The sequence below is a fragment of the Sturnira hondurensis genome, unplaced genomic scaffold (assembly GCF_014824575.4).
Source record: "Sturnira hondurensis isolate 20B ecotype Veracruz unplaced genomic scaffold, ASM1482457v3 Scaffold0014854, whole genome shotgun sequence".
NCBI classification, from domain to species: domain Eukaryota; kingdom Metazoa; phylum Chordata; class Mammalia; order Chiroptera; family Phyllostomidae; genus Sturnira; species Sturnira hondurensis.
The window spans coordinates 972,274-990,332 of NW_028087485.1; the positions used below are offsets into that span (position 1 = coordinate 972,274).

At 41.4% G+C, this 18,059-nt stretch overlaps 1 protein-coding gene across 4 annotated transcripts in view; it reads right to left on the bottom strand.

The window, feature by feature from the left end:
• Nucleotides 1-18,059, bottom strand: part of ATRNL1 (attractin like 1) — a 506,943-nt gene that overhangs the window by 481,609 nt on the left and 7,275 nt on the right. For all 4 annotated transcript variants that reach the window (XM_037063826.1, XM_037063827.1, XM_037063824.1 and 1 more), the window contains exons 2-3: nt 4,277-4,360; nt 3,041-3,154 (exon numbers count right to left, since the gene is read on the bottom strand). In XM_037063826.1, the coding sequence (XP_036919721.1) occupies nt 3,041-3,154; nt 4,277-4,360 (198 nt within the window). The remainder of the gene's footprint in view (nt 1-3,040; nt 3,155-4,276; nt 4,361-18,059) is intronic.

Below are 18,059 nucleotides of genomic sequence, written 5' to 3' on the forward strand. Positions count from 1 at the left end.
GGGCCTCGATTCTTCACTTACAACACAGCAACAGTAGTGCCCGACTAACAGGGAACCGTCCTCACCATCAATGTGCATTGAACGTGCATTAAACAAGTTAGCGCACGTAAAGAACGCGCTTGCACCCTGCCTGCCGTGTAACGAGCACTCAGCAGATGGGCCGGACGACCACTGATTGGGTGATCTGGCTCCTGCCTACCCCTTTACATCGCCTACGATCACGTTACTCATATGACTTGTCGTCATCCATTCCCCCAAAATATAATGTCCTTTTAGTATGTCTATGCCTTTAGACGTATGTTTTTCTCTACCAAAATACCCTACCTGGTCCTCCTCATACTTTGCCTATCCTTCTCCTACTCATGATGAAACTCACCATGAAGAAGTAGTTACTTCCCCTGAAATCATACAGTAGTCCTTCTAAAACCTGGTCATAACATTTATTGTGCTGTGTAAAAAAAAATCTGTGTACAAGCTGACAGTCATGGCAAACTACTATGCAGTCATATACCCTCCAAATCCCTGGAAGTTCCCCAGGGACAGCAGCGGCTCCGTTATTTAGCCACGGGCCCTGACAGTTTACAGTGATGAGGTGAGTCACGGCGGGTCCCCCTGTAGCCCAGGCTCACGAGATGACTCAGGATGGGAGCCTGGCGCACGGGGAAGACCAACTGTGTGATGCAAAGGGCCGGGCCTTCGAGCCCAGGAACTCAATCCGACTTCCAGAGAGAGTGTGGGGGTGAGAGCCCGAGTTCAGTCTTGTGGCCCACGGTTCAATCAGTCGTGCCTACGTAAACCAAACCCCAGTAAAAACTCTGGACACCGGCAGCTCAGGTGAGCTGCCTGGCTGGTGACACGTGCTGAGGACACAGGCGTTTCCTTTCGCGTCCTCCCAGACCCCTCCTGATGTGTCTCTTCACTTGGCTGGCTGTGATTTTTATCCTCTATAATACACTGTAATGATATGTGTAGTGCTTTCCTGAGTTCTGTAAGTCGTTCTACTGAATTATTGAACCTTAGGGGATAGTGGGCACCCCTAAATTTGTAGCTAGCTGGTCAGACCTGCAAGCAACCCGGGAACCCCTGACCCGGCAGCTGGTGTCTGAACTAAGGGCAGTTGTATGAAGGGCTGTGACACAGCCTATCAAGTCTGGCTCAACCCCAGACAGCTGGCATCTGAAGTCACGCAGGGACGTCCAACCCTGTGGCATCTCTGGGCCACACTGGAAGAAGAACTACAACATGTAATCACAAAAACATCACGTAATGTTTTTAGTAAATTTACAATTTTGTGTGGGGCTGAGTTCAGAGCCATCCACAAGATGCAGGTTGGACATCCCTGAACCTTCTTTCTCACTACATCCTCCAAGCCTATGACAGCCTCTGGAACTGAGTAGGTTACGAAATGTCTGTCAAGTAGCAAATACGTATACAACCAGAATAACTCGGACAATTAGATTCTGAATTCTTAACAACATAAAAGACAGTTTAGCTTTTAAGTCAGTCCTAAGCTGATTCTACCAGCTATTATATGTCAACTTAATTTAGCTGAGTCTCAACTTTCTCAGCTGTAAAATGGGGGTAACAGTAATTCCTCCACAAGGTCCTCATCACGTGGCGTTTAAACTGCCTACCACAGAGCTTAGCATCAAGTGGACATTCAACAAGCGTAACTTTTTTCATCTCCCTCAGGACCACTCACAGGGACACCTGCCCATGAAGACTCACTGTCCCACCTTCCCAGGCGATCGCTAAGTCCCAGCCAGCCACCTCGCAAAGGTTTCCTCTCGTGTCAGGGACGGGCAGGGAAGAGCGTTAACGGACCACTACCGACGAAAGCAGAGTCACTACAACTGCTAGAGATGGAAAGACACACATCAAGATGATGTCGGTCGATAGTGCCATAAAAATAGAGCGACGGCAGCAGAATGACATCTCAATTGCCAAAAATAAGTGGATGGGCCCAGGATCTCATCCAACTGCCACAATGAATTGCCTGACATTGAAATTATTCACAAGGCTCTGCTCTGTTCTCCATCTACTGTCCTGTGAGGGAGGGCCGTTCGTGGCTACTGTTGACATAATTTTCAAACAACTCAGAACTTACGTTCTAAAAGTATTTGAGTGACAGCAATGTCACACAAGTGTCCAAGCTCCCAAGGAGTCACTTTGAAATTGTCATCTGGAAATACAAGTCCTTACGTGTTTGTCCAAAAAATAACAATTCCCATGCCTGATAAACCAAGTATTTGCAACATAAATAGTAAAAAGAAAATGGAAAATCTTGAAGGAAACAATAGCCTTTGATCTCTGCTTAAGTTTTTAACAACGATTTAACCTATAAGAGATATGTAAATAACACAAGTAAAGAGTAACAACACAGTGAGTGACTCTGGTGAACAATCACATTAGTTTACTTACACACGAAAACCACACCATGTGTTCACAATTTTTCCTATGTCTAATATATTTTCTCCTACTTGTAAAACATTCTATAATAATTTGTACATGCAAACATACAGATTTTTAAATTGATAATAAAATTTTTATGATTTTAAAATTAAGTCTGACTACTACGAAAACGTTTTGAAACAACCAAAATTCCTAAATTTTGAGAACTGATATACCTTCTTTATTAAACCATTAAATAAAGCATAACTTAACCTTTTAACAAAAATTTTAAATGTTATCATTTTGCTAAAATAAAGACACCTATTTATACATACATGTATATAATTTGTCAGCTAGAACTCACATTAATCTACTCAAATAGTTCTGAAGATATCATTGAGTCACTTTAAAAGAATACCCTGTATGTAGCAAAATTAAAGACAGTCAGTAAGAACTCTCCATTTCTGACATAAAACTTAATTTATCTTTGCTATATTGATACCAACATTATTATATATACAGCTAAGTTGATGGTCAATATCTCTGCAAATTTATTTTGAAGTACAGACCAGAATGTATTTAAACTAATAAATTACACATAGCTACTTTTCTAAAACTGTAAGTTCATCAATGAAACACAAACACTCACCTAAGCACAGCTATTAAAGGTGCATATATTGAATCCCCATCGTAAACATACATGTGATCCCAGCTACATTCCGTAGCAAAATGGTTGAATCTTAATCTTAACACAGCATTTGGACTGGAAAAAAAACCAAAATATTTTAAAATTAATATGTAGTATGCAAAGCACAGTCTGAAGAAATTTTGGGTATTTTATTAAAACCTATTTACAGATAATTTAGCTATGAATCCCTAAGTCACCAGTGTAAAAGATTGATAAGCAGTAATATCTAATTTGTAAAACAAAGACACACAACTTCGAAATCTATTAACAGGCCATATGTATGTATCATCATTTTCTAAAAACTCAGCCCACAGGAAATGTTCTATCTCTTGATTAAGGTGGAGGTTACGTAAATTGTATATATTACTGAAACCTTATTGAACTGTATACTTAATGTGGGTGCATTTTATTATATGCAAATTGTACTCGAATAAAGTTGAATTCTAAAATTCAACACTCAAGAAGCAACTATTCATATTTCTACACAATCCTTAACTAGAGGCCTGAATAAGCTCTTTAAGTTTAATTGAAAGGTCTCGGTATGATACACTATTAACAAATAAGCAGAATGAGACTACAGATGCACAAGGAATTAATAACTTTAAAGTCCTAAAAACTTTTTAAATAACCCTCAAAATACCAGTTTTCTAAATATACTCTTTAAAAATCATAAAATGGTTCAACCAATTCAAATCAATTCTTTTATAATCTATCCATAATGTTTAAATAAAGTCAGTATCAAGCCCCTATTACTGAAAAAATACCTATAAAAGGATAATTCACTCTATATTATTAAATGTTTTTTAAACACCCTTAGAACTAAAATGCTGAATAATATGAACCAATGGCATAATCCAGAATGGCCTATTTTCACTTTCTTTGGAACCTTCAAATTCCACAACAAGATCTTTAAAGGAAGTCAAAAATGCCTACTTGATTTAATGGCAGACTAACATAACTAAAAAATAAAATATATTAAACTATTATCACAACTGATTGATTGGGTACTGTAGTTTATATTAAACACGATATCTAACAGTTGTAAGTCCCATAAAAATATCGCGAATGTTCTTCTAACAATAAGCAATTAAATACACTATAATTTTCAAGTTGTTATGCCTTACTGCTGTAACATTGATATGATCATCTTTTTTATCATTTCAGAATAAAACAAGTGTACCCAAACTGCATACTTACTAGCCTTCAATTAGCCATGTACATTTAGTTTTATACTTATAGTTAATTGGACCGTCTGTTAAATATCCAGAAGGTTCTGTTAACCTAGAAAACAAAACCATGAAAACAATTACCTTAAAGCAACTTTAAGACACATAGTAGCAGAAGAAAATTTAAGAGACATTAAAACAAAGGAATGGAACTAGCAATTTACCAAAAAATAATGTTGTTTACAATTTAGAACATGTTTCAAATTGCCACATATCTCTTACACCTGAAAAGAATTTTATTTTGGATTTCTTAAAACCTTGATGTGGTAAGACTTTTATTTTACATAGTGGGAAATGCAGGGAAAGGCTGAATATTGCATTGATGGGTTGAATGTTGATACAAAATAGATTAAGTTAAACTTCTTCTGCGCGAAGTCCGGTGCAGGCAGAGGAAGGAAAACCAAACACGCTCTGCGGAACACGGCTCCGTGGAGCGCAGAATTGCTGCGCGTGCCTTCTGCCTTCGGAGCCGCCCTGTCGGCTGGGCGTGTTTCTCTCCAGCAGGAGGGCCGAGCAGCTGTCACCAGACCTACTGAGCTCGGCTACCTGTTTTTATCACCATTTTCTCTTCTCCACACAATTTTCAAAATTTAAAAATATCGAAAACAGGATCCCAATCCAGTTCATTATGTCCCCCTTAGCTCCAGCCCAATTATTTTATCAACCAAAGACCATATTTTAAATAATTAAACTGGCTTCCCATTTAGCCTTTATATATTTACATATGATACAAACATATACACACATCAGAGCTGAGCAGTCTTTGTATGTTCATACATACATACACATATACACACACACACAGATATCAGAGTCATCGTCTAGTTTTACATAAAACTAAATTGTCCTTATATGATAGAGTCCTAAAATCATTAGGATAAAAAAGTATCATCTACCCAAATCAGGGTTGACAGAAAGGTCAGCTGGTATGAAAGTGATGTGTAAATCTTTCATAATCCGTGCCAATTTACTTTGGGCAACAAGGGAGCTAATTCATGCTTGGAAAAGGTTTTGAAGAGGAAAGACAAATTTCAATGTTCTCAAAGTAATATAATAATAAATTGAGCATTTTCTACCTGCCAGGTACTACCGTACGTACATAACGTGTTACCTCCTTTAAAAATCCCCAAAACCGTTCGAGAGAGTTAAACAGTTATTAATCCCGTCTTGAAGATGGAAAACAAAAGCCCAGTTAAATAACAGGTTAAATAATATGTCCTGATTTTTCACTTCCAATAGTACCAGATGAGGTAATTCAGACAAACCCGCCACTGAGGACAACTTAAAACGCTAAGCAACAATTTTAAAATCTAAAACGCATGCTCCAAGTAACAAAATGCTAAGATCTGCCAAGGCAAGATCAAGAAGTTGCAAATCCCAGGCATTCAGAGCTGCTTTGGCTCTGGAGAGATCTGTCCGGTTGGAAGACACCGCCCAAGGCTGAGAGTGCCTTTGGCAGCCACGGCGAGGGAGGGAGGGGGCAAGAGTCGGAGGCAATGACCCACCAACTTTCGGCAGGGGCTCGAATAAACAACAGGGCACTTTGGGCTGGGACACAATGACTTGTTCCTGGGGTAACGGTGTGCCCGAAGTAAACTAGCCCTTCCCCGCTGAGTCATAGGGGGTGGGGGGACGGGGGCACGAGACAGGGACAGAACTGCCAGCATGCTAAAGTGCCTAACAGGGGAGACAAACAAAACACTCTCTAAAGAGAGACAACATCACCCTAGGTCTCAAATTATTTCTACCTGTAATTGTTTAAATTACAGTGTCTAGCTCGATCAAAACTAATTAGTCAGAGGAAGGAACAGACAAGAGGACGGAACCTGAAGATATTCCAATTACGGAGATTATCAGATGCGTCCCATCAAACAAACAGGCCTTACTGAGTTCACAAAGACAAAAGACCATTTTAAATGGGGGCAGTTAATGGAAAACTTCAAAAAGCAACAGAGAGCATTTGAAAAAAAAATAATGGAAATTCTAATACTAAAAACTACCATAACCAAATTAATTCAATGGACAGGTTAAACACCACATTCGACCGAGCTAAACCGGGGTGAGAGATCTGTGTGCTAGGTCCACAAAAATATCAGAAGCACAGCAGGGTGACTGAGGATTTAACCCACTGGGCTTGGGTCACCCCTCCACCAGGTAAAACCCCAACCAGCTGATTCTAGCTGAGGACGGGGAAACGTGGAGCCCCGTGCGGAAGAAGAAAAGCACAGATGCCAGTTACGGTCTTACAACCAATTACAGAGACAAGGATCCTAGCAGCTGGGCATGGTTTCTATTTGCTCCCTACATGTGTGTCTTCTCCCTCCACATTTGTGTTTCGCACACAAGTTGTTCTCAGTTACCTTCACAACTTAGACTTTAGATAATGGAATATTCAATGTGACTACGACTGTATTATGGAGATTAATTAATATAACCAAAGAGACACTAATGACTCTTGGAGCTGCGTGTTTCTTCACTGTGGACACCTGGCAAAAGTGTATCCTCTTAGGTAGAAATACAGAGTTGTTTGGATGCACGGGAGTTCACCTTCACCTGTGTTTACAGGGAAACATACAGGAGCTGAGTAACCAAAGGGTAGATGGTGCCAATCCCCCACTGCCTCTCACCTCCAAACTCACACGACTGGCCTACTCTGTGAAAATTGATCCGGGCCCCTTCAATACCTTTGCTCTGCCAGAGGGCGGGTTGCGAAGCTGGCACGCTTCGTTGGCAGAGTGCACTGTGGATGCAGACACTGCAGGAACACAGAGTTTTGCTTCCTGGTTCCCATGCACGTAGGGATCTCCCGCAGCTTGCTGGCTTCTCCAGCGCTGGGCCCCACAGTCCATTACAGCCAGGAGCACCCAGCCACTAACAGCTGCCCCAGCACTTCCCCTCGGGCCTCTAGTAGAACACTGCCCCAGGGATAGCTTCTCCCAGCATCCTGTAAGGTAACCATGGCAATTCCCAGGGGCAGATGTCAAGCAAGTTCCATCAGAGCTGGATTGCGGCGACTTCCCTGCCATTCCGTAAGCCACAGCCATGCCAGGGCCTCGCAACAAGGCCTGGGTGTCAGGCACAGAGGAGGGGGCTCTCACCTGCTCTTTTTTGGCACGAGGGTATGGTCGCTTATAGCTCATGGTTCACACGGAGCCGTAAGGGGCTGCTCCTTCTATCTCCTACTGCCATACTTTTCAAAGTTCTCCCTACTCCTTACTAGACAAGTGCTCATTACTCCAATCCCCGTAACAGTCAATCATCCTTCACATCAAACTTTTCCTGTGAAAATTACCAAGTGCCTCCCTTTCCTGATGTGACCCAAACCCATCAATAATAATAAAGAACATGCAAAATAACATCGAAGCAGCATACCAGTATGCGCCCAAAAGAATGGTTAAGATTTAAAAGACTGACTGATAAAATATCAGCAGAAATGTGAGGAAAATGCATGCTCATAGGAATAAATCAGTAGGACACCTTTAGAAAGCAATTTAGTATTAACTGGCATCCTTGAAAATAGGCCTTGGCCAGTGGCCGACAGCATCGGGAACTACACCCATATCCTCTCAGGCCCCCTTATCATTTCCACACGCCCCACACTGCGGGTGTAGACAGGGTGGTAACAACCCGCAGATGCTATTTACAGCATCCCAGTGACTAAGACTTCCACTGAGACACCAGTGGAAGGTGATGCGGTGACGAATGCAATCGGCCTGTGCCCTCTCTCCATCCAGTATTTGAGAAATGACCAGCGGAGGATGGGTAATTGTGAGGACGGTGGAATTATCTGATCGCTGTTAAAAGCCATCGATATGCTAAAGAAAGCAAGCTGTGGCAGAGCGCCTCTCGTGGGGGACACTTCCCTGTGAACAGCTTTCCCCTCTGACACTCAGCCCGCCGGCCACCAACTGGAGACACAGCGTGAAAGCCAGGGCGCTCCACAACACTGAAAGAGACTGCTCCTGAGGAGGGGAGATGAGGCTGAACAGGCCCAGGACCAGATTGTGAGAGGAGCAGAATTACCGAAAACGTTTCGCTCACAGCTCTGCCAACACCTCAGTACGGAAGACAGTGCCCCCACTGGAGGTGAAACCCAGTACCGAGGAGGGTGCCAGCTGGGCCAATGCCTTGGACAACCTTGGACCCCCAAATGTTGTTGGACACTTGGGGCCCATGAAAGTGTTTCTGAAGCCAGTGCTGACAGTGAGAAAAATAAAAGTCCACCCTCTTTAACATGAATACTTTTTTTTCAAGGGCGCTATAGCAACAACTAGCACCAGAAATGATGAAATCAATGACCGGTAAATCAATCAACAGCAGGTGGCTTCAGTCATCATACCTCCAAAAGCCACACGAATAGTGGCAGCCACACGCCCAGCAACCTCACACCGAACACGGTACATTAAAAACCCCCAAATGTTCGAAAAACGAGCAACAGACTTTTAAGTCATAAGGACAACTAGGAAATATTTTTCATTGAAGACCAAAACCACAACACATCAGAATTTATAAGATGAAGCTAAACCAGTGTTTGGAGAGAAATTTATAGTTCTAAATGTGTATATTAGAATGTTGATAATCAAGTACAGCTCAAGAAGCTAGAAAAAGAACAAATTAGACAACAAGAAAGCATAAGGGAATAATAAAAACAGAAATCTCTGAAATAGAAAAGTCATGTAGTAAAGAAAATTTATAGAACTAAACATTGGCTTTATAAAGACTAATACAATTAGTAACCCCCTAGCAAAACTGATCAAGAAAAACAGGAGAAAATATTAATTACCATTATCAAAAAGGAAAGGAGGAACCTCACTACCGATGCTACAGAAATAATATATTAAGAACAACTTCATACCAATGAACTTGACATTTTAGATGAAACGCAAAAGTTAATTTTAAAGTACAACTTGACAAAACCAATACAAGAAAAAATGAAAATGACAAATATCCCTCATACAAAAATCCTAAACAAAATATCAAATTTCATCTGGTGTCTGTATTAAAAATGTCTAGTAGAAGAATAACAGGTAACAGTGTTCCTAGAAGAGGTATGTTTGGTGAGTCAGAGGTTCATGAAAGATCCTGATCTCTCGGGGGAACTGCAAGTGACCCAGTGGGTCGGTGAGTAAGGTCTACAGACAAGACTAGACAAAGCGATCTACCTGACAGTGGCTGTGAGAATGGAGAATGTGAATTTCACAGTTATTCAAACTGATTCAAAGAAGAAACCCCTAAATTTAACTGCTATCATCCCTTGAGCAATTGGAATTTACCTCTTTTTTTTTTTTGGCATTTAATGTATGAAATCACTTGCTGATACATTACAAAAGCCACCCCATGCCCAGAATGAAATGCCTGCAGGACAAAGAGAGCAGCCAGACAGAAGGTATTCCACAGGAACCCAGAAAGGCGCGTGCGAACAACCCCTCTGCCTGCCGCAAAAAGTTAGAGTAAAAGCAAACAATCGATACACCAAGCGCCTGTGAGAAAAATGTGGGGAAGGAGATCCTTGGAAGAATTAGAACATTAAAAAGCTACCCAGGGCAGGAGCCTGGGAATTTGGGAAGCCACATGCATATCCAGGCAGGCTGTCCACTCCGAAGAGACTGTCACCTAAGGCTAATTTTTAGACTCAGAGCAGGAAGGAAGTGAGGGATAAGACAGAGTCATCCATAAACAGCCTGGCTAAGCATTAAAGGAATAGCACATCAGATTCCATCTGCAAAGCCTGGGAGAGTTCTTCGTTTTTTCTTGGCTCCAGCAGTCAAGGAAATTTATTAAAAATCCTACCTGACCACAAGATAAAAGGGACAGAGACTTTAGAGACCACACACAACAAAGAATCCAGTCATTACAAAACCAGTTTAGTAAAGTCACCAAGCAAATGCACAATAACATAAGCAATAGAAATGAACCCTCAGGACGGGGAGGAATCTGTTTTCTACAGTTATCTGCATTGTAATAATCAAATGCTCAGTCTTCAACCAAAAAGTTACAAAACATGCCAAGACACAAGCAAGTATGGTCCATTCACAGAAGTGAACATAAACTGGTCCTGAGGAAAGACAGACTTTGGACTTGCTAGACAGACTGACTCAACTATTTTAAAATATGCTAAAGAGCTAGAGAAAACCAGGAAAATATCTCAACAAATAAAGACTATCAGTAAAAATTTAAAAGCTTTCTTATCACAACCTCAAAGGCATCATTACTTCCATTCTCTCAAAAAGCAGGTAAGACAAGGGGGGATCCTGGAGGAAAGCTCACTCTGGCTCTACGACTGGCTGTAGATCCCTCAGTAAAGTACAGCCAGAAATTCTTCTCTGGAAGCTTCTAACTTACAGCTGCAATGAACCCTTAAGATCAAAATAGTGCTGATGTAAATTGCAAAAAATTTCAAAATCAGGGTTGAACCTAATGATACAAATGATCTGGCATAATAAATTCAAACTGTGTGATAATAGTTCAGACACTGGGGTGTCCAACCTGTGGCCTGTGGGCCGCATGCAGCTCAGGATGGCTGAGAATGCAGCCCAACACAAAATTCTAACTTTACTTAAAACATTATGAGGGTTTTTTGTGTGTGATTACATGATGCAATGCATTTCACGTGTGGCCCAAGACAACTCTTCTTCCTCCAGTGTGGCCCAGAGATGCCAAAAGGTTGGACACCCCTGGTATGAGCCTCAGGGACTTAATATTTTTAAAACTTCTAATTTGTTCCATGACCATAGATGGCTACTTCTATTTCAATACCTATGATGCAAGAGTATCAGTATAACATATTCAAAAAGCACCTTTATACACAGTCATGAAATAAATCACTCTTTTATCTGGAAATTTGAGGACACGCAGCCCTGCTTTGCAACTATCACCTACTCAATGCAATATAACCCACCTTCCTTGCAGGGAATACACGCCCCAAACAAACTGCATGAGGACGTCACCTCCTGGCTCTCCGAAACCCCTCTCGTCCTCCACCACTGCACCTTCTCAAATGGATTCATTCCTCTCCTATGTTTCTCAGCTCCTTACCCTAACCTTACAACATATCGGGTTGGCCAAAATGTCTGTTGCGTTTTTTCCATACTATGGTTCTAGTAGCACTTAGCTGTCTTTAACTTCATTTGAAACAATTTTGTTACATCGTATTGTGACAGCTGTCTTACAGTGTGCATTTTTAAAAAACTTACCACAATCAGTGAATTTTTGTGCACCCATTTTAATATTAAAGATGGAAGAAAACATGCAACAGTTTTGAAATATTATGACTTATTATTACAAGTAAAAATGCAACTGAACACAAAAAGATTCACGCAGTGTATGGAGAAGGTGCTGTGACTGATCGAATGTGTCAATGTGTGGTTTGCAGAGTTTCTTAGCACTGTTGACATTTTGGCCAAATCATTCTTTGCTGTGGGGCTTAGACATTGGAAGATGCTTAGCAGCGCCCCTGGTCTCTACCCACTAGAAGCCAATAGCGGGAGACAGCTGACATACTCAAAATATCCAAATCAATAAAGTTGTTGGTGAAAATAAAAAAGTATATCTTTTACTTTAAGGGAAAAAAACAGAACAGACTTTTTATCCAACCCTCCTCCAAAGAAACATATACACTAGGAGCCACCCCCATAACTCTGCTCCCCGCCCACAAGAGGCGATGTAAAGAAACTGCCTCAAGCCCCTAACTAAGGCTGCACAACAGGAGGAGCCCACGGAACTACCCACTCTGGCCCATCCCCTACGACTTCAGGGCAACGTGTACACAGCCAAAACAAAACTCCACTCACCGCAGCCCCTGAATCCCTTCTCAACCTTCACCCCCCTTCCCTAACGTAAAGGCCCTACCAAGAGCGTCCCCTTGCCTCCGCTCCCTGCCCAGGGGTTTCCTCCTGGCCATCTCCCCTTCTAGAAACTTGGGGGTGGGGAGGACTGACACCAACCAAGGTGAAAGGGATGGAAAATCCAATTCTTTCTCACCACGGGGACCAGGAGTAAGGGGGAACGCCCCTGCCACTTCCACAGCCCTCCACAGCCCAAGCGATTCTCGCTGTGTAGTGCCTGGGTCTCTTCCACACCAACAGCCTTCACCTGCGCGGTGCTCCACCCAAGCACTGCCCCCACGGGGTAATCTGGAACTGTTCCTCTTCGCAAACGCAGAAGTCTCACGCCTCAACATCACACTGTGACCGCAAACACCTGGTTTCCAATCTTTTCTTACCTCCTTACCTTCCAACGGTGCAGAGGTCTCCAGAAATTAGGTAACAGATGGGCCTCCTGCACGGCTATTATTTCTAATGTTGTCTGCACCATGCAGTCCAAGGTTCAAACCGTTAACTTTTTTATTTTTTCATTTTGTGGCACTCCCGTCCTTGAGTTGAGAACCACACTGACGTGTTCATCTCGATCAGGACCGCATACTGGCCTACCGCCCGACTGTGTAAACGCAGAGTTGGCGGAACACAGCCGCACCCATCTGCGGACGTGTGTCCAAGATTGCTAAAGCGCCATGAGAACGGAGCGGAGCAGTAGCACCCGAGAGCATCTGGCCTGCAGAGCCGAGAACCTCTACTGCCGGGCCCTCCGCGGACGAGTCCGCCAGTCCCCGCGCAGCTGTCCGCCACATGCCCACGTCTCCTCCGGCTGGCCCGCGGGAGAGTGCCTGATCGAGCCAGCATGCGGGGCTGCTGGTACCCCGGGAATGGCCCCTACCAAACGCAGGAAAACCCACACACGTGAAACAGAACACAAACCAGTCGAAGCGCGGTTCTCTAATCCTGGCCATAAATACAAAATTCAATTAAGACAGTCTAGAAATACGAACATTCGGTCGTTTTTATAGGCCCAAGTCTCTGAAACAACAAACCCTGCTCATCCGTGACTACAGGTCCAGGGCCAGCATAAGCACACCACAAGAGAAAGTCGGACCCACACAGCGCTGGCTTTGCATGCCTTCCTTTCATGCGGTCTTTTTTTTTTAAAGTGTTCTTAATTAAAATATCAGTTAATAGTTTACTGATTTCCTTGTAAATGAAATGGATGAAGAGGACCTCTAGAGTATATCCATTGGAATCAACCTGTCCTGTCTGCACACCCAGAGGCTACTGCATCGCCCTGCGCTGAGCTGGCATTTGTTCTTGTTTCCTTCACCACGCCTTCTGCATCCCCCACCCCCAATGCTGCATTCTCTGTCCACCAGACCCCACATTTTTTTAGGTGTACATACCCAGTGACCATTATTTGGGTTTCGTCCCTCTAATACAGTGGTTCTTATCATTTTGAGATGAGATCACCTTTGAGAATCTTTTAAAAGCTATACCTTCCTGCCTACAAAAAGTCATACACATAGCCCTGGCTGGTGTGGCTCAGTGAATTGAGTGCCGGCCTGAGAACAGAAGGGCCTCCAGTTCGATTCCCAGTCAGGGCACGGGCCTGAGTTTCGGGACAGGCCCCAGGTGGCAGGGGTGTGAAAGAGGCAACCACCCACCGATGATTTCTTCCCTCTCTCTCTCCCTCCCTTCCCTTCCCTCTAAAAATAAATAAGTAAAATCTTTTTAAAACTTTCACACACATAGTATTTCATACACAAACGTGAGAATTCACTAACCACTCAGCCCACCCAGGAACCTGACATTAAACATCCCTGTTACATTATGCATTCAAACACTCAACAAGCTTGCAGAAAAATAAAGTCCTGCTACACCCTAGAGACCTATTTGATAAGCACAGACTTTTCTTTTGGTGTCTTTGCGTACCACACAATGCACCCATTCATAGTGACTTTGCAGAAGACAACTGAGACCTCCACAGAGTATTCTCCTTCCACTGGAGAACGAAAAAGACACAAACTGAGAAACTGAAAGTAAAAGGCAATGCTCAGAGGAGGTGCAAGATTCTCAGCTGGGACACTTAACGGGCATGTCAGTCAACTTCCCCAAGTCTCAACAACAGCACTTATTTCAGAAGATTGTTTTAAAATATGATGAGACAGAACGTATCGATGCTCAGTGAAGGAGCAAAGCCAGTCCCTGTCGAGCTCATAGCACGCTGACAGAAAGAGATCCCAAACGCCCACTCACTGAAGTCCCCCTACGCTATATGGAAATCCAGAAGATTGTGCGTTTGTAACTAAGAAGGCGCCTCTTAATGAAGAGTAAAAGATGGCTTGATACACAAAAAGGGCCAGACAGACACGATGTGGCAACTTGTCTGTCACTTCGTAGCCGTCGTACTGTGCATAAATAATAATCGCTTCAGGTCTTTCGTGATCCATTCCCACTGTAAAATGAGAAAAACAATGTCCACCTCACAAGATTTTCATCGGCAGTTAAAAAAAAAGACAATACATGTAGAAGTTTTCTCCCACTGCATTACAATACGTCTCTCAATTCAAAAGTTAAGTTTTGAAATACTGGTTTTAATACCATGAATATTATTATTCTTACACAAAATAATAAATTCTATTCTGCAGCATAAAATCCATTATCAGTAATTACATTGTCAAAAGAAGCACAAATGCAGCCTTGGATTAGATTACACTTAGTACATGGAAACACGGAATGTGCTCTTAGACTTTCCATTTTTTATGAGACATGGGGAATCCACTTGAAAGTTTCTCATTTTCTAAATGCTTCTATTTTACCTATAAAAATAATGAGCATTTCTCCCTCCCCACCGGTGGAGGCAGAGCCCCTTCATCCATTCTGGCCTGCGCTAAGTGAGTATCAGCAAAGACCATCCCGAGCCCCTCCCGACGTGGGGTGCGGCAGCTGCTGGGACTGCGGGCTGGACCACCTCTGCCCTGCACTAAGCAAACGAGGGCACAGTCAGCCGCCCTCAGCCTCCTAACTAGAGAATGGAAGAAATGTCTCAAATTAATTATCTCAGCTTTCCGTCTTAAGAAACTAGATTAAGAAAAGCAAATTAAAACCAAAGGAAGCAGCAATCAATGAAACTGAAAACAACAACAGAAATAGCAGGAATCAATGAAACCAAACATATATTCTCTGAAGAGATTGATAACAAGTGTCTAGCCAGAATAAGCAAGGAAAAAGGAAGAACGCACAAACTATCAATACCAGAAATGGAAGAAAGGCTCTCACGGAAGACCCCACAGACTTTAAAAGGGTAATAAGGAAATATTATGGGCAATTATATGCCCATTAGTTTAAAAACTTAGATGAAATGAACAAATTCTCTGTAAGACACAATCTACCAAAACTCACTCAAAAGGAAACAGATAAAATGAATATACATCCATCTAGAACAGAGATTGAGTTCATAGTTACAAGCCTTCCCACAAAGGAAATGCCAGGCCAAGGTTGGGGTTACTGACGGATTTTACCAAACATTTAAGAAAAAACATAATACCAATTCTACATATATTGTTACAGAAAACAGAAAAGGGAGCAATTCCTAACTCATTTAATGAGTTAACTGCAGGCATTGCAAGAAAAGAAAATGACAGAGCAGTCTCTCTCACGAATATAGAAGTAAAAATCCTCAACAAATTAGCAGACCACATCCAGCAACATATATAAAAATGTTGGCCCTGGCTGGTGTAGCTCAGTGGATTGAGCGCGGGCCTGTGAACCACACAATCAAGGTTCGATTCCCAGTTAGGGCACATGCCTGGGTTGCAGGCCAGTTCCCAGCAGGGGCCTCACGAGAGGCAACCATACATTGAAATTTATCTCCTACTCTCATTGAAATTTATCTCCTAATCTCCTTCCCTTCCCCTCTAAAGATAAATAAATAAATAAATAAAAATGTAATATGCTGTGACCAAGTGGGGTTCATCCTAGGAATGTAAGGCTGATTCAATATTTGAAAATCAATCAATTTCATTCACCAACATCCACAAAGTAAAGAAGAAAAGCCAAATGACCATCTTAAGAGCTACACACACACAAAAACGTGATAAAATTCAACATCCATATATAATGAATTCTCAAAATTAGGAATAGTAGGGAACTTCTCTAACCTAATAAATGGCATTTACAAAAAAAAAAAAAAAGCCTGCAACTAGTGTGATACTTAATCTTTAAAGACTGAATGTTTTCATCCTGTATTGTAACAGGCAAGGATATTCACTCTTACTCGCTTAGTCAGTATCAAGCTGAAAGTCCTAGCCAGCACAATGGCACAAGAAGGGAAGTAAAGGGGATGCAATTGGAAAGAAAGAAGTAAAATCACCTCTACTCACAGAAAACATAATTGTCTGTACAGAAAATCCTGGAATCTACAGACAAAGCTGCTGAAACTAAGCAGGTTTAGTAACATCGCAGGATATAAGATCAGTATACAAAAGTCAATTTTATCGCCACATGATGAAAATCAACTATTGGAAAAAATTCAAAGAAACACTATCAATTACAATGGCACCAAAGGGCAAAAACTATCCAGGCATAAATCTAACAAAACATACGTGGGATCGGTATCTGGAAACCACGCAACTCTGGTGCCAGAAAACAGCAGAACCCGGAATAAATCAACATATCATGTTGATGGACTGGAAAGTTCTTGAGTCAACACAATCTCAAATCAAAATCCCAAACGAATTATACATTTTTAGAAATTGATAAGCCGAATCTAAATTTCATGTGGAAAAGCAAGTGAACTAGAATAACCAAATGTGTTTTCAAAAAAAATTATGTTGAAAGCATCTATCAATTCCAAGATTTACTGTAAAGATACAGTAGTCTAAAAAGAAGTTTCCAAAAGGGTAGATGCATGGATCAAAGGACCAGAAACCAATATGAAGGTAGACATGTCAATTAATTTCCAACAAAGGTGAGAAGATACGAATGAAAAAAGCATAGTCTCTTCAACAAACGGTCATTTCATACTGAAAAAGGGGTCAGTTCTTAACAGGGTGTAATTTAAAATGTCATCATCTAGTAACAGCTTCAAAGTACATGGAGCAAAAACAGGTCAAAACTACAGAGAAAAGTATATAAACACAAAATTATAACTGAAGATTTCAATACTCTTCTCTTAACACCTGATAGAAGTAGACAGCAAATCAGAAAAGTGTTGGAAAACCTGCACAACCAACTTGACATAGTTGAAATTTACAGAAGATTCTTCCCATCGACAGTACAGCGCACACACTTTCCACAGGCACTGGGGTATTGTCAAGATAAACAGTATTCTGGCTAATAAATTTAACAGAGTTTAATCATACAGCCCTACATATTAAAGAAATTAAATTTGTAGACATACATATTAAATAAATCAAATTTACATTAAATAAATTGAATTTGAAGTTAAAGAAAACTCCAGGTCTCAAGGGCCTCACTGGTGAATTTTACCAAACACCGAATGAAGAAATACTGCCAATTCTACATAAACTTTCCCAGCAAACTGAGCAGGAAGGCACCAGCTCATTCTATGAGGCCAGCATTACCCTGACTCTAAAATGGGACAAAAATGCTACAGGTGCACACTGATATTCTTCATGAACATATATTTGTAAATAACTTCATGAACAAAAATGTAAACAAAATTTTAACAGAACAATCCAAACAATATTTTATATATGTGTATGTGTGTGTGTAGGAAAATGATATTTATTTTTTGTAGTTTCAATGTCTGATTATTTGTTGTGATTATATACAATATATATTTAAATATATACTATACATTGTATATATATGTATATGATGATGGGGTTAATCTCAGGATGTAAGGTTGGTATAACATTCAAAAATGAAGTAATGTAATATGTCATGTTAACATACTTAAAAAAGAAA